This window comes from Daphnia magna, linkage group LG5, assembly GCF_020631705.1.
Source record: "Daphnia magna isolate NIES linkage group LG5, ASM2063170v1.1, whole genome shotgun sequence".
NCBI classification, from domain to species: Eukaryota; Metazoa; Arthropoda; class Branchiopoda; order Diplostraca; family Daphniidae; genus Daphnia; species Daphnia magna.
In genome coordinates this window covers 6,847,577-6,869,252 of record NC_059186.1, presented here as the reverse complement: position 1 = coordinate 6,869,252, position 21,676 = coordinate 6,847,577, and the positions used below count along the sequence as shown (strand labels likewise).

The 21,676-nt window shown below is 39.5% G+C and overlaps 5 protein-coding genes across 11 annotated transcripts; all 5 read left to right on the top strand.

Annotated features, from left to right (window-relative positions):
• Window positions 1–2,461: 2,461 nt before the first annotated feature.
• On the top strand, window positions 2,462–4,612 carry LOC116923549 (succinate--CoA ligase [ADP-forming] subunit beta, mitochondrial). Its single transcript, XM_032930044.2, has 8 exons — window positions 2,462–2,623; window positions 2,776–3,050; window positions 3,106–3,268; window positions 3,326–3,428; window positions 3,511–3,672; window positions 3,735–3,878; window positions 3,939–4,219; window positions 4,292–4,612. Exons 1-8 carry the CDS (start codon window positions 2,564–2,566, stop codon window positions 4,454–4,456), a joined length of 1,353 nt encoding a protein of 450 aa, XP_032785935.2. The 5' UTR covers window positions 2,462–2,563; the 3' UTR covers window positions 4,457–4,612.
• Window positions 4,613–5,373: 761 nt separating this feature from the next.
• LOC116923530 (zinc finger protein 436) lies at window positions 5,374–9,697 on the top strand. Of its 6 annotated transcripts, XM_045173902.1 has the most exons (14): window positions 5,374–5,655; window positions 5,723–5,746; window positions 5,809–6,093; window positions 6,427–6,555; window positions 6,610–6,685; window positions 6,755–6,948; window positions 7,102–7,193; window positions 7,255–7,447; window positions 7,557–7,880; window positions 7,949–8,110; window positions 8,179–8,487; window positions 8,551–8,661; window positions 8,731–8,908; window positions 8,977–9,697. In XM_045173902.1, the coding sequence occupies exons 3-14, from the start codon at window positions 5,959–5,961 to the stop codon at window positions 9,510–9,512; spliced, it is 2,439 nt and encodes an 812-aa protein (XP_045029837.1). In that variant the 5' UTR covers window positions 5,374–5,655; window positions 5,723–5,746; window positions 5,809–5,958; the 3' UTR covers window positions 9,513–9,697. The 6 variants fall into 6 exon arrangements, with proteins under 6 accessions (XP_045029837.1, XP_045029836.1, XP_045029835.1 ...); XM_045173901.1 differs by lacking the exon at window positions 5,723–5,746 and having other exon boundaries at window positions 5,374–5,698; window positions 5,776–6,093; XM_045173900.1 differs by having other exon boundaries at window positions 5,374–5,746.
• A 441-nt stretch (window positions 9,698–10,138) lies between these two features.
• LOC116923548 (ionotropic receptor 93a) lies at window positions 10,139–12,586 on the top strand. Its single transcript, XM_032930043.2, has 9 exons — window positions 10,139–10,299; window positions 10,380–10,495; window positions 10,557–10,638; window positions 10,715–10,873; window positions 10,929–11,088; window positions 11,158–11,378; window positions 11,442–11,567; window positions 11,636–11,784; window positions 11,864–12,586. The coding sequence occupies exons 1-9, from the start codon at window positions 10,162–10,164 to the stop codon at window positions 12,114–12,116; spliced, it is 1,404 nt and encodes a 467-aa protein (XP_032785934.1). The 5' UTR covers window positions 10,139–10,161; the 3' UTR covers window positions 12,117–12,586.
• Window positions 12,587–12,856: 270 nt separating this feature from the next.
• Window positions 12,857–14,232, top strand: LOC116923556. Its single transcript, XM_032930052.2, has one exon. It carries the CDS (start codon window positions 13,064–13,066, stop codon window positions 14,204–14,206), a length of 1,143 nt encoding a protein of 380 aa, XP_032785943.2. The 5' UTR covers window positions 12,857–13,063; the 3' UTR covers window positions 14,207–14,232.
• A 2,986-nt stretch (window positions 14,233–17,218) lies between these two features.
• On the top strand, window positions 17,219–21,102 carry LOC116923540. Of its 2 annotated transcripts, XM_032930034.2 has the most exons (11): window positions 17,219–17,420; window positions 17,547–17,792; window positions 17,862–18,329; window positions 18,404–18,466; window positions 18,782–18,893; window positions 18,953–19,215; window positions 19,277–19,320; window positions 19,390–19,598; window positions 19,671–19,803; window positions 19,877–20,055; window positions 20,154–21,102. In XM_032930034.2, exons 2-11 carry the CDS (start codon window positions 17,768–17,770, stop codon window positions 20,455–20,457), a joined length of 1,800 nt encoding a protein of 599 aa, XP_032785925.2. In that variant the 5' UTR covers window positions 17,219–17,420; window positions 17,547–17,767; the 3' UTR covers window positions 20,458–21,102. The 2 variants fall into 2 exon arrangements, with proteins under 2 accessions (XP_032785925.2, XP_032785926.2); XM_032930035.2 differs by lacking the exon at window positions 18,404–18,466 and having other exon boundaries at window positions 17,222–17,420.
• Window positions 21,103–21,676: the final 574 nt, after the last annotated feature.

Here is a 21,676-nt window from a genome sequence, read left to right as displayed (position 1 = left end):
CGACTACAAAACGCATGCGTTGCCAGATTTCTGAAAGTCAGATTTTCGCTTTCTAAAAAAGCCCTATTCGAAATTTTATTCGAAAGTTTTATTCGACAGAACACTGCAAATTAGTCAGCTGATTGGAGCGTTGAGGCACAGATAATGAGCACTGGTTCGTTGTCTCCTATCATTTTGGCCCTATCCCTACTGACCCCAAAACTACATCTGATCGTAGTGCCTCTAGCGGATAATGTGTTGTACTACATGGGGAAAACGAAGAAAATAAAAATATTACAAGTCTTGAACTTGCAGTTAATTACTACTTCTGATACAAACAAGTTCGTCTTTTCCAGACAATTAAAACAATCATCATTGTTTTAATCAGAGGCACTGGTATTAGTAAGTAGGCTAACCAAGCGTTACACAAATTTCTTTGCAATTAAAATAGAATGGGTTTTCTATGTATAATTTTCCCATGTATTAATTTTTCCAATTTTATTAATTTCCAATGTATTAACTTACTTGGTTTAGGTTTAAACAACGGTAGACAGCTTCTTATGGTTTATAATGTGTATAATAAATAAATTAATGACAATAATCCCGGCATTAGAAATTTTTGTTATAGCTTTGTAATTGCAAACTATTACATGAATAAAACATATCATACAATACATCTGAAACATTCAAAAATATTCTACTTCATAATAGTCAATATATCAATATACGTGATTACTTTAAAAATGTGTTGTTTAGTAGTATGATTGAATATGTCATATGTTTTTTTATGTCCCAACGCCAGTTTTCGGGTAGCTTAACAATATGTGTTAAGGAAGTAAAGTCAAAACTGATTGTTTGTGCTAAAGGTAAGTAAAAAATAATTAGAAATGAAATATAGCTATCACAAAAGTTGCTCACCTTTTGAACAGGCAACCTGTGCTCATATAACATAGAAGTGTCGCCAGACATGGACTGGTGCTGAGAAACATTGACAGTTGGCTCGCAGTAAGTTAGGCAGCCATCAATATCTGTGGCTATAGAGTCCGCCATAACAGAACTGGATGGTAATGTTATCTCCATGGCACAAACATTGTTTACTACCACAGTGGTGGTCTCATCAGGCATCACTAGAAAAAGAAAACATTCAACGTTGACATTCAATAAAAATTTACCAATCATCACAACAATGACCCAATTTTCAAGCAAGTTGCTCACCGTTGTCAACAGGGACTTCATGCTCACATAATGTCATGTGAGATGTTTTGACAGACACAGACTGATGCTTAACATGATCAGTTTGCTATTGATGCATTGGGAAGCAACCAGCATCTGTAGCTACAGTCACTCCGATCGGAAGTGGCAGGGAATGATTTGCCAATAGTGCAAACACCCTGTACTGCCATGCTGCTCTTACCTAGCTTCACTATGAAAAATAAAACCAATAAAAATATAACTTTACATTATAGAATTAGTTACCTTGTTGTTTTTCCTTGTTGCAATCAGCAAATGGGTTTCGTTTATTGACACTGGCAGAAGTAGAGCATTTTGGTACTGCTAAGTCTTTTAGTTTCCATATCTTAAATGGTTGGGTATGGTTCCGCCTATTTCTCTACCTTTCACAATATCATTGACATCAAAATACCGACCACAAATGGGTAAGCCAATCTTTAATCCCGGCTTAGGTATTACTTTTTTCCACTCCAAATACCTCTTGTCGGTAGGTAAAAAACGCCCAAATCTATTTCCGTCCGGGTTTTCTTTATCGTCGATTACGCCACAAATGAAACCGTATGAACCACGAATCTTCTTATTTTGTTTCAACGCCATTTTCAAAATACATCATAGATTGTACCATAATGACGCCACAAACTTATGCAAACAATGGCGGATTGGCGGTTACAAAGAAGCTGCAAGCTGTACTGAAAAGCAAAGTTAGGGATTAAAAGCCTCACTGGATGGCAGGATCAGCAGTCATAGCACCCAGAAAACGGAGGAAGGGTATTGAAAATTTTGGGGACAGTTGCCCGTGTTATTCCTCTTATGGAGACAACGAACCAGTGCTCTTTGTCTATGGTTGAGGGTTTGAACTAGGGCTCGGCCCCGATCACATTCTTATCGGGGACACCGCTAAGCTTCCCCGATAAAACTGAATCGGGGAAGTTCGGTGCGGGGATTTCTTTTTTCGGCTGTGACTAACCCCCAGCCATAGGGGGTTAGTCTTACCAGTGACCTTGCGTTCTGATAGCCCAACGAGAATCACGTGATTAGGGTCGCATTTTGTTCTTGTTCGCCGCAGGGCAACTGCCAATTAAGATCACTATTCATTGATAATCGGGGAAGGCACCGATCACCGATATCACCGCACCGAGCACCGAAATCACTTCCCCGATTAAGATTATCCCCGCACCGGATCGACTAAAAAGCTCCCCGATTGGCGCGGGACCGAGCGCTAGTTTGAACCGGCGGAGACCAGCTTAAAAATAGCAGTTCCAGGCCTAGCAAGCAGCTGTTTATCCACTGTTTAGCATCACGAATCCATGGGTGTTTGTCGTCTACCATCAGATAGGAAAAACGACTAGAAAAAATGGCTACACTTTTGCAAAGATTCGCTGTTGCTGCGGAAAAGTCTTTACAATCTGGACGGGTACTGCTTTATCATTATTTTAACGCTATATCGAATTACCTAGGGTTAGGAAAACAATAATTAAGACATACAGTTTCCATGTACAAGCTATCTTGGGGAAATGGGTTTTAAAAGAAAGAAGAGCTAACTTCATTGTACTGATATTTTTTAAGATCTTGCGTGCTACCACTTCGTATGCTAAAGCATCATCGGCATTCGAACAACGACGACATCTAAATGTTCATGAATATGTCAGCTATACCCTGCTTCAACAAGAAGGAATTGCAGTACCAAAGTTTGGAGTAGCTACATCCAAAGAGGAGGCTCAGAAGATAGTTGAAGAGCTAGATTGCCTTGATGTAGTGGTTAAAGCTCAAGTATTGACAGGAGGAAGAGGAAAAGGATATTTCAAAGGTGGCCTTAAAGGTGGAGTCAAAACCGTCTTTTCGTAAGTGTGAACTTTACATCTGTCCAATTGTTTTAATCATTGAAAATTTATTCAGGCCTGAAGAAGCAGGAGATATAGCTTCAAAAATGCTTGGTGACCTGCTCATTACCAAGCAAACTGGTGAGAAGGGTAGGATTTGCAACTCTGTTATGGTTACTGAACGGAAGTATCAGAGAAGAGAATACTATTTCACCATAATGCTGGAACGTGCTTATGGTGTAAGTATATCTTTAGATTTAATGAGGTTGCTATTTAAAAATTTTTTTTTTAAACAGGGACCAGTACTCATTGCATCCACACATGGTGGCATGAATATTGAAGAAGTGGCCCATGAAAATCCTGAAGCTATTATCACTGAACCAGTTGACATAATTAAAGGTTTTTTTGTTGTTTTTTTGTTGTTTTTTTCTCACTTGTGTGTAAATCTAAGGGAACATTGCAAGAGTTAATATTTTTTTAGGACTTACTAAAGAGCAGGCCCTCTTAGTGGCTGATAAATTGGGTTTGAATTCCAAACGGGAAGAAGCTGCGGATATGTTTATTAAACTGTATAACTTATTCATCAAATACGATGCTACCATGATTGAGATCAATCCTTTAGCTGAGGATCAAAACGGAAAACGTATAATCTGAAATATTGTTTTATGAGGCCGGATATTCCGTAACTTTGAGTAACATTTTCAGTTATGTGCTTGGATGCAAAGATGCGGTTTGATGATAACGCCGATTTCAGACAGTCGACCGTGTTTTCGTACCGAGATTGGACCCAGGAAAATCTACAGGAGGTTGAAGCTGCCAAGTTTAACCTTAATTACATAGCTCTCGACGGTATTCGGAAAATCGTTTGGAATAGCTTGACGAACAGGTTAGCATTCTTTTTTCTCGTAGGTGACATTGCTTGTTTAGTAAATGGCGCTGGACTTGCCATGGCAACTATGGATATCATTAAATTGCATGGCGGAGAGCCAGCAAATTTTCTCGATGTTGGTGGCGGTGCAACGTCAGCGCAAGTTAAAGAAGCGTTCAAAATTATCACGGCCGATCCAAAAGTTCATGCAATTTTGGTCAACATTTTTGGAGGCATTATGCGTTGCGACGTCATTGCGGAAGGAATCATTATTGCAGCCAACGAGTTAAATATCAAAACGCCTATTATATGTCGGCTTCAGGTATGGATATTATGTCGATGGTTAACAGTTTGGGAAGGCTAATTCTTGGTTTGTTTGTTGTTTTTCCTCTAGGGAACTAATGTTGATGAAGCAAAGGTTCTTATTGCTAATTCTGGATTAAAGATCTTGCCCTGTGACAATCTTGATGAAGCTGCAAGACTCGCAGTGAAACTGTCCAGCATTGTTTCATTAGCTAAGGCAGCAAGATTAGACGTGAATTTTGAAATCCCCATCTAAACCCTATGGGATTAAACTAGATCATCTGGTAGAATGAATTATACTATTGCTCTCATTGCTCCCGTGAGGCAAGGGATCATATATGTAAATTAAAACACTGTTGTTTGACATCGATTAACTTGAAAAACAGCTTCCAATACAGGAGAATGATGCTGATATCTCTTCGGTAACCAAATATTTCACATAGAAGGAAAAAATTTACATCTTACATTTTTATTTTACATTCACTCTGTTAGCTGTTTCTTTAAAAAATTCTGTCTGTTAAATACATAGGCAATAGTCTGGTGCATATTAAATACGTATGTCGGTAGTAGGGATCATCATCTCTCTTGGAATGCAAATTTCAATTGATTTTAGAGGTTCCTATTCGGCGGAAGTGGAAAGGCCTTTAGAATTTAGCGGCAGAATACCCCTAATTGGCGGAACCAGAGTCATAACCCCTGGTTGCTTCACTATGACTATTTTCCCTCTAAAAAAAGGGGGTACCTATTTTCGGAGGAAACTAAATGAAAAAACGAGGTTTTTAGGGCGAAGTGCAAGGGTGATTTTCCGCCTGGTGCGATCGCCATCTAGCTACATACCATTCTCTGATTGGAGTGAACACCAACACACCAGCAAAAGGCGCTCTCGTCGGGTGGAAAACGAATAGTTTTCTCCGCAAAAGAGTACCGAGTACTTTCTGAGTGGGAAAATAACCATAGTGAAGCAACCAGGTAGACCTCTGGTTGCTCACACGTTGCTTGACTTTGGCGCAACCTAACTGATTCGGAGTAATGGCCACAGCATTTCTAATAGAACCTGTTCTTTAAGACTTATAGGAATGTATTATTGCTTATAAAAAGGTGAGTTAATAAACCTTATTTATTTATTACCAAAAATAAAATGTTTATTTCTTTATCAAAACACTTTTCAGAGCAAATATATTAGGAAAATGTTATACACATTGCATTAAGCAGCTCACTGTGAGAGCAACGCTAGACGGCACGTTTCTCCTTCAAAATTTAACGTGGAATGGATTATCTTGCCCTGGATGATATTACCTCTTGCATTTGATACAGCCCACTACGGTTCTACACCTTTCAGGCAAAATAGTGTTGATCGTTCAAAGACTGTTGCTTGAAAGTTGAAACTAAGTTGTTTAGCTATACGCAACTTATGGCTTGGACCCGATTACCTGAGACCCGGCTTACTACCAGAAGGTGCTGGCGCGAGACATAATAAATATGTTTTCATTTGTACATTGTATGTATATTTTGTTTGTTTCAGCTATCGTGCAAGTTTGGTAAGTTGGTAAGTAAATCAAAGCTCTTTTTTTTAAGTGGAACTATTTTAAACCACCATTTTACAAGAAGGCGCCGGGTTTTCCGTGTTGAACTCCACCCGATCGAAACCCATTAGCAGGTTTTCGGGGTATGTCGGGTCAGGGCCGAACCCTACTAGCAATCAACGACGAATGCCTTATGGCTGTGAATAGTTGTGTCTGCAGGAAAATCTAAACAAATATGGCGACACCCTTGCTAGAGTCCAACATTTGTCGTCTTTGCACTGCAGAATTTGACCATGGTTTCAATATATTTGAATCCTCTAATTTATCTCACCAATTGGACACTATTATTAACCGATATTTGCCTCTAAAGGTGAGCAAAATATCTTACGCAAATTCGAAATTTTTATAGGCTTTTCATTGAACAAAACGACTACAGAAAGCGCCATTATTTTAAATCTTCAAAGAAAAGTTCCGGGTACTTACTGGTTCATGTTCATTACGTAGGTTTATTACGAAAAAAAAGTTGTGAAAAGATTTTGTTGGTTTATTGGGTCTTATGTTTCTTTGAATGGTTTGAAATAGATTGGACAAGCATTGGAGCAAATAGATAGATTGATATCATAATCAACTGTTGTTGTTAATTCTTGAATGAAAAAATGTTTTTTAAAGCAAAAATTTGCATGGATTCATTTTATTATATTAGGTCCTTGATGATGGAAAGCTACCTCGTCACATCTGTCAATCATGCAATCAAACGATTATAGATATTTCAACATTCTTTGATGTGCTGATAGCTGGACAAAGAAGGTTACGTGAATTATGGAAAGAAGAGGTAAAGATCCAATAGGTTTTTTTGCATAAAAAAATTGTATTTTCTTTGTTTTAGACAGAAAGACAAAGAAAAGAAAAAAAACTTTCGGAAAAAGCTGTGTACTATGAAGATGTGAATATTGACATTCCTGGTAAAAAAATTAGATTTTTAAAACATTTACATTGATGATGGATTTTTTTTTTTCTGAATGTGAAAACAGGAGGAGTTTCATTCTTTGATTGTAATCATACAATCAGTTTAGCCATAGAGGGTAGAGAAGCACCACGTCGAAAACCGGGGCGTCCTCGAAAGCCGAAACCCACGGAAGTTGAACTTGAATTTTTGATAACGAGTGATACTCAAAAGACCAATGAAGAGCAGCCAGCACCTGAAGATATCGTTGATCCCGAACAAGTAAGAAACACATGTTTTAAAACAAAACTTTTCATCTCGTGATAGTTACATTTCTAGCTTTAAAAAAAGTTTCAATCTTATTCATAAAATACTGTATCTATGACTGAAAAAGTGACCCATCCATATAATAGGAACTCGATTCGTTTTCTTAAGGCTTTAGAATTGATGTTCAAAGAGGCAGAAGAGAAACGTCTGACGACTGGGGACGTTTCCGGCATGCGCCGTCGTCGACGTCTACCGCAGAGGTAACACACCATTCTGTTCACAGCATATTTCTAATTCATGCAACCTTTTACTGTCGATCAGATTCCCAGGCGAAGTACAGGGTAAGGAACTAGAAGCAATCTTGAAAGATGAAGGAGTAATCGAGCCAGATGAAGAAAACGAAGAAAATCTTGTCGAAGAAGAAGACGAGGAAGTAGAGCTACAAATGAATCGAGAAACTCAAAATGAGCTTGAAAAAGGGAGCGACGAAGAAAATGCCATGAGCATGATTTTGGTGAATAAACACTTATATCTTGATTGGGATATCAGGGTCGCCTTTTTTTTACATTTAGATGTTTTTTTTTTTTTTAAATATTGGCTAAAGTAGTATGATTGATGTACAGGAAGAAAGCGAAGTTGAAGATAGTCGCAGCTATATACGAAACAGTGCGTTTAAAGTAAAGATGAAGAGCAAAGTTGGTCGTCCAAAAAAACGCCGTTTCGTCTGCGAGTATTGCGGAAAATCATTTCTCCATTCTGGTCACTTTGCACACCATATTCGTACTCGGCACGAACAATCTCAATTCATATGTTTGACTTGTAAAGTGTCGTTTGTAACGAAGGAAGAGCTGAATAATCACCAAAAAGAAGTCCAACACACAGGCGAAGGAATTTCGGAAGTTCAAATTATGGAAGAGACAGATCGCGAACTAGACGAGTCAGCAGAGGTTTGATTTTGCAGATTTCATGTTGTGTGCTCTAAATAACATTTTTTTTTCCCCAAAAATTTGTGAAGCAACAGGTTGAACTTAAGTGTGCGTCTTGCGAAAAAACTTTTCCCCTCCAATCGGCCTTAACGAATCATATCGTCACCCAACACATTACAGAAAATAGTAATGTATGCGACTTATGTGGCAAGACCTTCTCACACCCTAGCTCAGTGATTTACCATAAAGAGGTATTATTATATTACGTGTGGTCTTTGTAGTCCTTACCTTACTGTCACGTCTTTGTTGGGAGTAATAGGTGGCCCACAGCAAAAGTGCGTACGTCTGCACCATTTGCAAAAAAGGCTTTAAACACAAACAGCTTCTGCAGCGTCACAGTTTGGTTCATTCAGATGATCGACCTTTCGTGTGCGATGTTTGCGGCGCAACATTTAAGACTCGGGCAAACTTATACAACCACAGCAATATACACAGCGAAGAAAAGCCTTACCAGTGCACCTTTTGTGATGCAAAATTTTCACATAAAACTTCTTTGATCCTACACACTCGTTGGCATACCGGCGAAAAACCCTACACATGTAAATACTGCGACAAAAGCTTTTCTCAGGTATTAGGCAGAGCCTATAATGCATATAAGAAAAAAATCATACTACCAGCATAGTTGGTTTAGGGGGGAAATCTCCAAGAGCACATGCGGATCCATACAGGAGAGAAACCATTTAGCTGTGAAGTTTGCTCTAAACGCTTCACTACATCATCGCAACATCGACTGCACATGAAGGTGAAGAAAATGATAATAAGCTGTTTTACCTTTTTTTGTTAATGCCATTTTTTATCCGCATGGATTCAGAGACATACAGGAGAGCGACCGTGGAAATGTGAGTACTGTGGGAAAGATTTTCTTCATAAAGATTCATGGAAATGCCACCTTCGTCGACACCGTGGTGAAAAGCCGTTCTCCTGCCCTGTCTGTCCACGAACTTTCACTGAACAGTGGGCTCTCAAAAAGCATGTTCGTCTTCACACAGGTAAACAAATAGCAAAATATAAGCTGACTAACGAAGAATTCACCATTCTTTCCACATTGATTTCGAAGGCGAAAAGCCTTATGCGTGCAACATCTGCAGCAAGTCTTTCTCGGACCTATCTAATCTGCAGAAACATAAGAAAATCCACAAGAATCTCCAACCACCCATGGATGATGTTGCTATATTGGGCGACACGTCAGCATCTGCTCCCGTCTCCAATGATGGAGACGGAGCGGAAAATGCAGTCTCTGCTCTGACTGATGGACAGCACATCTTTTACGTGACGGCCGACCAAACCCAGCTTGTAATTAGGACTATTGGTTCGGAAGAGGCTGGTCTGATATCAGATGGTAACATCGAGTATTCATCAATGATGGACAACGATGTTGCCATGGTACATCTGGATGAAGATGAATCGCAGCAATTAAATGTCGAACTACAATCAGAACAGACTGATGATTCTGAAAGCGTCCTAGCCATTGTCGGAGAGGATGGCGCAGATGATGTACAACAAGCAATTGAAATCACTACAGAAGATGGTCGCCGCGTCACTTTGCTCATTCCGGCCAACGGTGATCCTTGTGAAATATCTCCTGATTATTAGAAAGTGCAGCTTTAAACTATTTTTGCCAAAGTTCGGCTAAGGTTTTTTTTATTATTATTATTATTATTATCTTAATTTCCCTCCAAAAATTAGTTCATTGCTGCTTCATCTCATCGTCGTATTCAAATGCCGTAAACGCGAATGGCAAAATACAACATTCTCTGCCACGTCAATGGCTAGACAGATCTCGCGTTCTCCTAGTTGTTCTTTGTTTTTGTTTTTTGTTTTTTTTGTTTTTTTAAACATTCACAATGCGCAATTGAATCTACCAAATCAATGGCAAGAATACAGCAATGTGAATCCAAGGACAATTGGTCCAAACTTTTCAAAAGGCAGTGTCTGGAAGTACTGTTTCCGGATGCACATGCCACATTGACTTGCATTCTCGTGTAACTCGTTTCGTTACGCATTCCGTTCACTTGGATTCAACCAACTCTATCGCCAGTAAACTTTTCGATTTCGATTTTCCTGTCAATTTAGACGGATGGACCAACCAGAACCTAGTTCTGGCGTTGAAACACGTCTGGGGTACGGATAGGATTCTGCTATTGACGTCGCATTTGCGAGAAAATTCGAATAAGAAGGCGACGACAAAGCAAAACACTTGCATTCTCTAGATCGTTTGCAAGTGAAACGTACGATATTTGCGATGGGGTCCTTTATAAAGATAGCATTTATTTCACTTTCTCTAGGTGTGGTGTTAGTCGCTTCAAACGTTCAAGTTAACGTGCTAAAGGAAGAGAGACGGCGACTTTATGGCCTAGATTTGAGAGCTTCTGCTTTCAACGTATATCGTTTGTTTAATTTGATACTCAAATAAAATTTTCCATAATTAGAAGCATATTTGACCATGTTCGTGATTTACAGTATCCTCCTTGCCTTTTTGCCACAAGAGCGCCTTTAGGGAACCATTCATCAGTTCCATCATATGTTGGAGTCTGCAACGATATTGTTACTTGGATTTCTAAACATTTTCGTATGAAGTAAGAATCGTTTTTCCCCGTTTAAAATTACTTAACCTAAACGGTTCTACTCAAATTTAAGATTGACCTACGTGCCTACAAATACTTCGGGTATTGTCAAGGATGGGTTGATTCCTGCGCTCATCAAACAAATTGTCAATGGGGTTCGTGTTTATATACCCTTCTAAAAAGGGAGTATTCACTATTCTACTACATCCACAGTGAATCTTTATACTTTAGGAAGTCGATATTATACCATATGCGTTTGCCCCTTCGGTGACGCTCTTACAGCAGTTGGATTTTACCATCACTCTTCGCGTAGAGGATTACAACCTGTTACAACAATGGCCAAAAGAAGAGAGCCGTCTTATTGCGTATATAAGACCCTTTTCCTACGAGGTAAAGCCAATCTCCTTACTAAATTTTTGAATGTGATTTTAAATTCATCTTCCAGGTTTGGTTGCTATTTTTTGGTTCGACTGGTATTGTTGTTATTTTTATGGCCATACTGACTCATTATCACCATCAATTGGGCACAAGTTGGAACTCCACGAATTTCATGAACGCTTTTAATCACCACACTATTTACGTTATCACAGTGATCACCGGACAAGGTACCTGCACGGACTTAAGTGTGCTATTACGAAAATATTTTTTGTTTTCTTTTTCTATCCCACGTAAAGGTAACAGCATATCTCCAAAGGTAAAATTTCCGTTACGCCTAATAGCAGGAGTGTGGTGTCTGACGATGGTAGTTTTGGTGAATGCCTACTCGAGCACGTTAATGTCCTATTTGACCGTTCCAAAGTTAACTCCTATTGTGAACACGCTTACTGAATTGGCAGCTAGTCGTGATTCACAGCTAACGATTGATTTTGAATCGGACATGTCTCGTATGTTTATGGTAGGTTGCGAAGCAGAGGGAAAGCAGAAGGTTCAACATTTTTAAATAATTATGTTATCACAGGAAGCCAGTTCTGGGCCATTTAAAATAATTGGTAATTCATTGCGTAACAACCCTCAGCTACTCATCAAAAGTGGAAGTCTAGAAGGAATGAACAATGTTTTACTGCGTGGCAATGTATACTTCGCGGTAAATACTAAAACTCCCACGTTTTAAAAGAGAATCTGGCGTAGCATCGTTTTTTCTTTCTACATTAGAATCGTCCAACTGTTAAATACCTAATGTCGATGGACATGAAAAGTCACACCAAATGCCGCTTGACCTCCTCGGATCCCATTCCGTACATCCGAACTTACTCGATGGGTTTACCTAAGGGTAGTCAACACAACTGGATCATCAATCACGAGTATAAATATATTAATTTGTTGTTATTAATTATTAAACCGTTTTCGATTCCACCACCATTTCCTAATTTTCTTTCGCAGTTTGCAATATTTGCAGGAAAGTGGTCTACTGGACCACTGGTTAAAACAGTACACACCCAACGTTGATAAATGTATGGTCGGGAAGAGCAAACCTCACGAGCGGATGATTCCCTTCTCCCTATTGGATCTATCAAGTGCCTTTCTACTTTTAGGCATCGGCATCGGATTGTGTTTATTTGCGTTTCTGTTAGAATTAATTGCCTCTTTGCATGCTTACCAACGCGAAAGGATCAACCGCCTAGTGGTCCCTTAGTAATCCAACAGCTGTTCAAATCAGTGTTGGCGATAGTTTGATATTTAAAATTATTTTCAAAGATCAGGCTATCCAATCGCTAGTAGCACAAAGTGCTGGTAGATACAACATAATCGTCCAATAGTTAAATGTATTTTTTTGTCACACAAATCTTGCGAAAGCATCTGTCGAATAGACGTTGAAATGGGTTTCTGAGATTTAAGTCCTAACAACGGGCTTATTAGGCTACATTGATTGCAAGTTTGAAAAAGGGCTTGGCAAACGCTATTGAGTAACAACAGTACCCTTGGATGAATGCAGTTATGCTTCGATTGTCTACTCAGCAAACAGACGTTTCAAAATCATTTATAGAATTTGCACCTATACCTTTTTGTCGGAGGCAACCTTAATGACCTTTTCTCTCTTTCTGAAAGTAGCGAGATACAGTAGTCTGCATCGTCTGCCGAATAAATACAACAATTGATGAAGAAGTTTTTGTCCAAGGTGCCTTCATAGCCCCTTTTTATTGGAGCTCTTGTGTATGAAAGTTTTTGTTTGGAAAACAAGAATTAGCACTTTTCTTGAGTGAGTGTTTTTATCCGGATTTATTGGCCATTACTTGCGGAAGTTAAAAGAACGCGTTTTCTATAAAAAAAAAAAAAAAAAAAAAAGAGTTGTTCCACCACAAAATGGAAATACCACAGTATATAGCCTTGGGTGGTTTTCAGTCAAACCTATATAAGCACGAGTGAAAACAAAAACTTATCAGTCTTGCTCGTTTACTTGTTTAAACAGCATTCAATGTGCATAACACTGACGCTTCAGTCTACGGCTATATTTTCCACCCTACCCCTCTCCGTCTTGCGTATTACTCACAGAATTGTAGTCTGTTTCTAACGTAGAAGGTGCATTCCTACAAAACTTACCGAGAAAGAAGGCTTCTGCTATTACAAACCAGATTGACCAAAATGAGGCGTTTTGTTGAACACGTTAAACTGAAATTATACCGGCGGCTTTTCACGGTAATATCTTTGGGTGTCATCTTCTTACTTGTATCCCAGCTAAGTCATCAAAATGGTTTGAAGTATTTCTACGTCAGCAGTAGCTCAAAAGCCCTCGAAGAAGAACGCTTATTACCAATAGCTGGCGCTAGAAATAGTTTGCGAGAAAAGCCTATCAAATATGCAGTCTTTTGCGCCTCCACTCCTAACGGAGCAAGTTATCGCTCGTTCGACTATGCCTACAATCTGCCGTTGACTGCACTAGCCTGGGAGCGAATAGGTTACAAATCTATTGTCCTCATTATTGGCTCTCGGTGCGAATGGGAAAATGATCCGGCTTTGAGACTTATTTTGGCCCGTCTGGAAGAAAGACGAGGAACTACAATCTTCATTGAATCTCCACTTGAATATCGCCAAACGCTTAGCCAAGCAGCCAGAATTTTCGTCGCCAATATGAAGGAGTTCTCTGGTAATGAAAACGATTACTTAATTACTACAGATGCAGACCTTTGGCCATTGCGGAAAGAACATTACATACCCGACCCAAACATGGACGTCATGTTGTTGCACTGGGGATGTTGTGGAAACTTCACAATGAACAACAGAACATACACTATGTATCCAATGAGCAACATTGGGGCTACTGTGGCTGTTTGGCGAGACGTTATAAACACCAATCATTCGTTGGCTTTTGACACTGAAAGTATTCTGGATTACCTCGAGGAAATGTTCGGTGACCAGGCCAGAAGTCCAGTAATTGTTGGCGAGGAAAGGTGGTTCATGGATCAACAGCTGGTCACCGTTCGTTTTACAGAATGGATAGAGAAACATGGAGAAAACACTGTTTACAGGGTATCTGACGAAGGATTCTATCGCGTTGATCGATCTTGCTGGTCGGAAGTTGATTCTTTAGCACCAGAGAACTTCACGCATCGATTTGATGCCCATTTACCTAGCAAAGGCTACCTACCCATCCAGCAATCAAGAATGGAACCGCTAATCCATCTCATGTATGGCAAAAACTCGTGGGAAACTAAATGGGTCGAGAAATACAATCAAGAATTTCTTGCTAATGTTGATAACTGGATAAGATTTCGTAAATTGGGATAACTGATTTTCTTTTCCATGAAAGGATCGTGGGAGTACAGCCACCATCCACCATTAGAACAACCATTCTAACCTATATAATATTTCTGTCCTGAAGTTTTCGTTACTGTTTCATTTACTTTTTATCGACAGTTTATGATCAAATCTATGTTTCAGTATCACATGTTATTATTTGCTTCGATATTTTCGTTCGAACTTTGAATGACATAGTCAGTACACGTAAAACCATCTTCAAAGCAAAATTTTCTTGTCAGACGATAAATTCACTAATAAGAATCTTGCGAGTACCGAAAGATATGGTTGTCATTTTAACGCATCGTATCAGACAATGATATTACTTCAACGAGAGATCCCCTCCCCATCATGTACCTTCAAAAAAAGGAGAGACTGTTATGTTAAGGTATGTCTTTTTGGATAAGGAATCTCCTTGCATCAAGGAAATAGGAGATAGCCTAGTAATGAAATGTGTCATCTGTTGAGCATGAAGAACTCTCCTTAGATCAGCGGATTCGTATAGATGATTTTAAGGCAAAGAATGACATCGACGAGGAGTTGTCGATCCGTGATTTAAGTGCATGGAATTTCGGGAATTTTGGCATATTTTTGACGTTCCTGACCTTCATTTCCCTACATCACTGCGGAGTTCTGGCATATTTTACCAAAGCGTACAAGGAATTTTCCTAAGTTGACAACTCCTCGGTAGTCGACTCTCATTTTTGTATTTATTTTCGGTGTTGTTTATACTACGACTTTATTATACGGTATACATATGGTGTAGAAAGGCAGGGCCATAACGTTTTTGTTTTCCGAGACTTTAAAATAAACGAATTTTTGTTCTTCCATTAATGTTCTTCCTGCTCAAGGCGAGCAGTTGGTTGATGGAATTGCTGGTGCAGTCACAGACGCTCCTGGAGGTCAAAAGAGGAAACCGAACAAGGCATTGTGGGATGCCTCCTATCAACGTAAACGTAGACTAGCCAAGAGAGCAAGGGAGAAAGCAGAAAGGGCCTCCCTGGAACAACAAGCATCCAACGAAGTTGGTTCGATTAAGGTTTGCGGAAACGCAGATGGCAATATCGATCACGTGCCCTGCTGTGCAACACCGTCGGTCTCTGCGTAAGAATTGTCTTACATAGAGGATTCGAGTTTCGAAACCGTTGCAACTGCCACTGATGACGATGCTCCGGCCCGTACAGACCCGGTGCCTGTTTCTATCGAATTGGCTGATGGTCATGCTTATGAGAAGCATACCCTAGTTTCCAGCCGGCAGGAGCTTCCCGTTTCTCTTATTCAAGGTGCGCCATCGGTTGATTTAGCCACCATGTCCGTCAAGGATATTGCTGCTATTCACCAGAGGATATGAAAATGTTTTTTTTTTAATCTATAATTGTATAGGCGCTCATGTCACCCACTGGTTCCTTCGTTTTCAGGCCTTCTATGTTCAAATGGTCTCTGTCGCCAAGACCTTTTTTCCTGGGTATGCACATGCAGCCATTATATTTATTGTTTCATTACTACAGAACAGGATTTGACGGATAAATAAAAAAAATTCTAAATTCAAGTGAAACACGGCAAATACAAACTCATATAGATAAGTAGTGTAAGTGAAGTGTTTTTTTCTTTTTTTGATCAGACAATGGAAATCCTCAGACTAAGGCACGGACTAAGGACGTCGAAGAGATACATCACGTGTAAAGACATCGACTCGTCATAGAGAGGAGCTATTTACATACGTTCGCGTGTATTCCGGCAAGGTTATACAATCACATTTGAAGAACAAATGGATATCTTTATCCCTAGTGATAATCTGGTTTCTGTTCGCAGAAATCGACACTAAACGATTCTCTCTCTTACAAAATCCGAGCATCTGTCTTATAAAATCGGCAAGGTCATATGAACTACTTGAAGTATTTCTAAGCAATAACTACATTTTATACAATGGTCCTTTGCATCCCCGGCGATCCCCGGTGCAGGGGCTCAAACTTTGTCAAGTCGTGTCAAGTGCTTTTTGTGTGTATTGATTCTATTGTCCTTCATCTCTAGCTTCCTGTTGGCTGCCCCCATTTTCCTTCTTCAAAATTTTCATACTGCTTTGAAATGTGCGGCTTTGTTTTAGACTACAATTTTTATTCGTATCGTAGACGTCGATCGAGGAGCGTGCTGTAAAGCCAGTATTTTTACGGTTATTTATGGTCTTATGGACGAGTAGGGTGACATACTAGATGCTTCACACCAGCGTCCGTGTGTGTTGTAAGCCAGCAGTACACAGACCGATTTGTTTCTAGGGGTTGTTTATTTTAGGCCATGTTTTATTGTAAGTTTTGACGGGAGCTTAAAAGCAAAAGAAAGATAAATTGATAAAGGATAACAAAGCATTTGACAAAAAACCAGACCGGTTCCTATTTGATGTGGCTCTAAAATGGTCCTGGTTGATCGTGTCAGGTCTACGTTCTAACTAAGGTCCCTAACCGAAATTGTCAATTATATCGTGTTCTGAGACAACATGCTTGTTTAGTATGGCATTTCATGCTAAAACGAATACTGCCTCAAACAAAGTTAAAATTTTTAATCTGCAAAGTTCGATGTTAATGTATCTGTCTCCGGCATGTTATAAAATTTATTGTGCCATCAATTTCATTTGTTTTAATACACTCTGTGGCACAGGATGTCGATGAGTTATATTTTGGATACGGAAAGAAGGAAATGAATGTTTGTTCATGTAGGATTCCAGCGGATCGATAACTGAGGGCGCTTTGTGTTAACAACCGGAGGGAAGGGTGTGTCTGAATTAAGGAAGGCTTATTTCCTTGTCTCTTCTGTTATGAGTAATTGTGATGGTAATAGAAGTACTACAAAGCTTTTTGAAAGAAAAAAAAAGAGAAAAAGGATGTAACGAATTTAGTAAACGAGGTTTCAGATTACTAGGGCTGAATTCTTCGTCCGGTAAACTGCCTAAAAACCCAAAAGCTTTGGAGGTGCTTGAGAGTTTGGCCGGGCGCTTGGGCGGCTGGGGCTGGCTATTAATGAATAGAGGAATAGTCGAAGCGGTCGAACGTCGAAGTCGAATACGAATTCGTCTGATCGCCTGGCACTGTTGTATTTCTTTGTATTAGCTCAGCCTCAAATATTCCGCAGTACAGGCACACTGACAGTTGAGAGCAGGTAATGCCCGCAGGATAACGCCGAAATTTGAAAGTTAATAGTGAAAGGGAACAAGGTAAGTGCAAGTTACGTCACGTTGTGGAAAAGGATATTTGCCAAATTGGGTTTCAGGTCACGTTTCGATTGGACTGGATTGTTCAGTTCATACATAATCAGCCTTTCCCTTGCCGCATTATTCCAGGTTGGTGCGCCCTGAAATATCCGTTGGTGCCGTGTTGCCCCGTCTGATGTTGCGGAGGGATGAGAAATCTATTTCGAGCACACGTCTTCCCATTCCCATAGTAAACAATACGGCTTCGCCTAACTGAGCTTCGGCTTCTACTAAAGTGAACTGATGCTGTATGTTTGTATGTGAAAAGGATACTTCCAGTCAGCCATTTATCAACAACCAACATTCCAAAGATGCAGGAAAATAGTTCACAACAAGGTCTGTTTTTGTGAAAATGCAGCTTAGTTGAAAGAAATTTAATGATTAAACATCTTTTAATTATCACAGATCAGATAGTTATGACACCAGGGAAGAGGACAGCCAATTCCACCATCATTATGGTGGAAAGACGTCCTATGGCTATTAAAGATGAGAAAGAAAATGTCCATGTTGCAGGTGGAGCTCATAAGGGGATAGTGATTAATAAAAATTCTGTTGCAACTGAGGATGATCCAACTCCAGTACAACTATCACTTGAGTTTTGTGTATACTTGGTGAATGCTGCCACAAACATCCATACCAAAGAGAGCAGGCAATTGCGATTTTGGTTCAAGGAGGCTGTCTCTGAATGTGAGCAGCCAAAAGTGGCACAGGAATTCTTTAAGAAACTTGTGGCCCCTTTCGAATTTCCAAGAGACTATGTAGGCTTCATTAAGAAGATTATGAAGCTAATGCAACAAGATTACCCTACTCTTCGAAAAATAGAAGTGGAGTTAAAGCAGCTTGGCCAATCAAGTCAACCTCCACCAGATACAGGTATGATTCTCTATAATTTTGGGTTCTTGCCTATGTATGTGACAGTAAGGATATAACTGAATTGACTTCTACAGCCAAGCGGGGAACAATACTTTTATCAGTGGGAGTAAAGGGGAAGTCTTCCATAGAGGTTAAAGGTTAGATTCATGTGATGCTCTTTTGCAATTTTCTGACTTGAGTATGCTGGACTTGTATAAGCTGGGTAGATGCACAAAATTCCATTTAAAGTTTTCAATATATACCATATATAATTTGCATTTACACCAGTACAATCAGATGATTCATTTTCTCCCTTAATATTTACTAACAGTATGTGCGTGCTGTGTTCCTCAACTGCTATGACATACCCTGTACCAAAATAGCTTACACTAATAGAAATTAAAGGCAACAATAATAACAAGCAAAATCGATAATCGGTTGAAAATATTACTGACGGCAATGTTTCTGTATAGGTATGATGGACCAGGATGTGAGTTTAACTGAAATTGAAGTCACATCGACTCGTTTGTTGGAAATGATTGAATCGGCGTACCCTAACCCTCTGTCCGTGTCCGAAATGGCCAGGTACGTTATGTTATTAATCGATATGCAATGTGACAATAATTATAATTTCTGTTTTTCAGGCAAACGCAGAGTGAAACACAGAAGGTATCCTCACTGCTCGCAGAACTTCAAGCTAGTGGTTTGGTGAAAACTGTGAACGGAAACGAGTCTTTCACACGTGTTGTACGCAACGAGAATAAAGTTAAAGTGGTCAAGCAAATGCCCAAAATCGTTAAGGCAAAGCAACCTACCATCGCAATTATTACTTCCCAGTACTGTGAGAAACTTGCAGTAGACGCTATGATGGATGATCAAGAAACTTTTGTACGCTACACTACCGTTGGTATGCGTATTTTCTTATTAGTGCCTGCTGATGCTGACTAATTTTATCATTTTCTACTCAGGTGAATCAAATATCTACACGTTAGGTAACATCGGACAGCACAGAGTAAGATAAATTGCTCGCAATCAAACATGTAGTTTTGAAACTCATTTTACTGTTTGGTCTTTATTGCAGGTGGTTTGTACCAAACTTCCCACCGTTGGCCACACACGAGAAGCGTTGATTGCCTCCGGAAGCACAACAACCCGGCTATTAGGAACATTTCAGGCAGTTGAATTCGTGATCTTGGTGGGAGTGGGGGGAGGAGTTCCCCATTACACGGATCATGCACGCCACGTTCGTCTAGGTGATGTGGTTGTTTCTTCGCCCATCCCTCCCAAAAAGTAATTATTCGACACTATAATTTAATCATTTAATTGAAATGGCACTGATCGTACCGTCGTTACCCACTCTAGAGATATATATACATACTGTGAACTAGAGCCGGTAAAGGAAGGACAAACACAAATGAATCCAGTATATGAGACGAAATCCTGGGCCCCGCCAACTTTCCTCCTCCAAGAAATAAGTGCCCGTTTGAAAGCCCAGGTAGGATTTTGTTTCCCCTGAATTATTGCCAGCGGTGGCAGGAGCAATTACCGGCTCTTATATAATTTATCAGGTTGAAGACGATCCGACCCAGGCAGTTTGGGATAAATACATCACAGAAGGAATAAGTAAACTGTCTAAGGATGGCGTCAACTTTTCCCGTCCCCCGGAAGATACTGATAAATTATATATGTCTCTTGGAGGCTCTGACGTGATTGAGGTGACGCACCCGACAGGTTCTTCTGAAAATGGGTAAGTGCAAACTGAAAAGCCATAAAAAACCATTGACTGAAACTGAAAGCAGTACAATAAAGTAACGGTGATGGCACTATATTATGATTTTTCTTTAGGCGCCAACCAGGAAAGCCAGTCATTCACCTTGGACCAATAGCTGCTGGTCGTCAAGTGAGCAAAGACGATCAGCTCCGACAAGATTTTGCAGCCCGTTTTGGGATCTTAGCGTTCGATATGGAATATGATGCGGTCATTGAAAGTGTCTATGGTAACCGAAAAGATTCTTATTTGATAGTCCGTGGAATAGCTGACTACAAGGATGGTTCAAGGAAAAAAGATTGGCAACCGTATGCCTCACTGGCAGCGGCGGCATTCACAAAAGCCGTCATCTGCTCAATGAACCTTTCTAATGATGACTAGCGTCAAAGTTTGCTCCAGGTGGTGTAAAACAAAAGCGCTCTTCATTCGGTCCAAATTCTCTCCAGAACTTGCATCTCTTCAAATCACTGGATCTGTTCGTTTGTTAAGATCTGACATTCATCCTATTTTAAATCTTTTGATCGACTCACCTATCAGCTGCATTTTCCTCTTTTGCTATTCCCAATTGCGTCCTAGTCCCAACAGCTATATTAGAGTATTAGATCGAATATAATATATTGTATTTCTGCAGCTAATTATTTTAGCTTTAGCTATGACTTGGCTTCAACCAAAGTTTTGCATCTTTTGAATAAAAGATAAGGTAACTAGGAGATAAAAACTAATCGTCGATTTTATTTATTGCATCGCGTGTGGGTGTACACAGAACAGTTAATATTTCGTTTCCTTTTCGTGAAACATAGCCCTTTTATTTAACTTTCACTGATAATTTCTTCTAATGTTGTACTTGTCGGAGACATTCAAAACACTGACAGCTAAAAAACAAATTCAACTTTTTTACTTGTAAGCATAATCTAAACGATTAAAGTTGTAGCAGTTAGTTGAAATTATGGTGCAGCCATTATACACGGCAAAAAATTGTATTCCCTTTCAAGAACAGTTACAATAAATATTCTTTTCAACATAAAAGGCAGACTCATTTTACTCCTTTTCCCGCCTACAACATCCACATTGCTAGATTGCTTATTAATAAGGTAACATCAAACACTTCAGAAGTTATAGATTCGTTCGAATCCACTTCAGGGTACTCTCAATAACCCTGAAGTTATATCTCATCGGCAAAAGTTTCGAAGCGTCAATAAAAGGAATAAAAGTACAAATTACGAAAACATCAAGCCTCACTGTCAGTTCTTTTCGTCACAATTCCTCGAAAAGCTATGAAATGACGTCGCGTTGGTTTTAAAACGATTATCGAGTAAGCTCTCATTCCCCGTTCAGCTTGGGTTTCTACAACCGAGCACCCACCCTTTTACTTTCTGTATACGTAGGTAAGCAATTTTAGGGCGGTTAGATTACTTTTATCATTGCGGGTTTTCGGATTATACTACTTGATTAATATCCTATTGGAATTTTAGATAGTGCAAATATCGCTAGAGATTATAAATCATATAATTGCAAATATGCTGTTCATCGTCGACTTACCGTCAAGTGGTACCGGTAAAACACAATAATTCGTTATTTTTGTGTCTTTATCGGTAAGACG

Excerpts from the sequence above, each read along its gene's own strand:
- LOC116923549 (XM_032930044.2), top strand. The coding sequence starts at position 2,564 with ATGGCTACACTTTTGCAAAGATTCGCTGTTGCTGCGGAAAAGTCTTTA. Across the intron at positions 3,429-3,510 it reads ACCAGTTGACATAATTAAAG|GACTTACTAAAGAGCAGGCC; the intron begins GTTTTTTTGTTG and ends ATATTTTTTTAG. Across the intron at positions 3,879-3,938 it reads TAATTACATAGCTCTCGACG|GTGACATTGCTTGTTTAGTA; the intron begins GTATTCGGAAAA and ends TTTTTCTCGTAG.
- LOC116923530 (XM_045173902.1), top strand. The coding sequence starts at position 5,959 with ATGGCGACACCCTTGCTAGAGTCCAACATTTGTCGTCTTTGCACTGCA. Across the intron at positions 7,881-7,948 it reads AACTAGACGAGTCAGCAGAG|CAACAGGTTGAACTTAAGTG; the intron begins GTTTGATTTTGC and ends AAATTTGTGAAG. Across the intron at positions 8,111-8,178 it reads CAGTGATTTACCATAAAGAG|GTGGCCCACAGCAAAAGTGC; the intron begins GTATTATTATAT and ends TGGGAGTAATAG.
- LOC116923548 (XM_032930043.2), top strand. The coding sequence starts at position 10,162 with ATGGGGTCCTTTATAAAGATAGCATTTATTTCACTTTCTCTAGGTGTG. Across the intron at positions 11,089-11,157 it reads CACAGTGATCACCGGACAAG|GTAACAGCATATCTCCAAAG; the intron begins GTACCTGCACGG and ends TCCCACGTAAAG. Across the intron at positions 11,379-11,441 it reads ACATGTCTCGTATGTTTATG|GAAGCCAGTTCTGGGCCATT; the intron begins GTAGGTTGCGAA and ends ATGTTATCACAG.
- LOC116923556 (XM_032930052.2), top strand. The coding sequence starts at position 13,064 with ATGAGGCGTTTTGTTGAACACGTTAAACTGAAATTATACCGGCGGCTT.
- LOC116923540 (XM_032930034.2), top strand. The coding sequence starts at position 17,768 with ATGCAGGAAAATAGTTCACAACAAG. Across the intron at positions 19,321-19,389 it reads GTAACATCGGACAGCACAGA|GTGGTTTGTACCAAACTTCC; the intron begins GTAAGATAAATT and ends TCTTTATTGCAG. Across the intron at positions 19,599-19,670 it reads TCGCCCATCCCTCCCAAAAA|AGATATATATACATACTGTG; the intron begins GTAATTATTCGA and ends TACCCACTCTAG.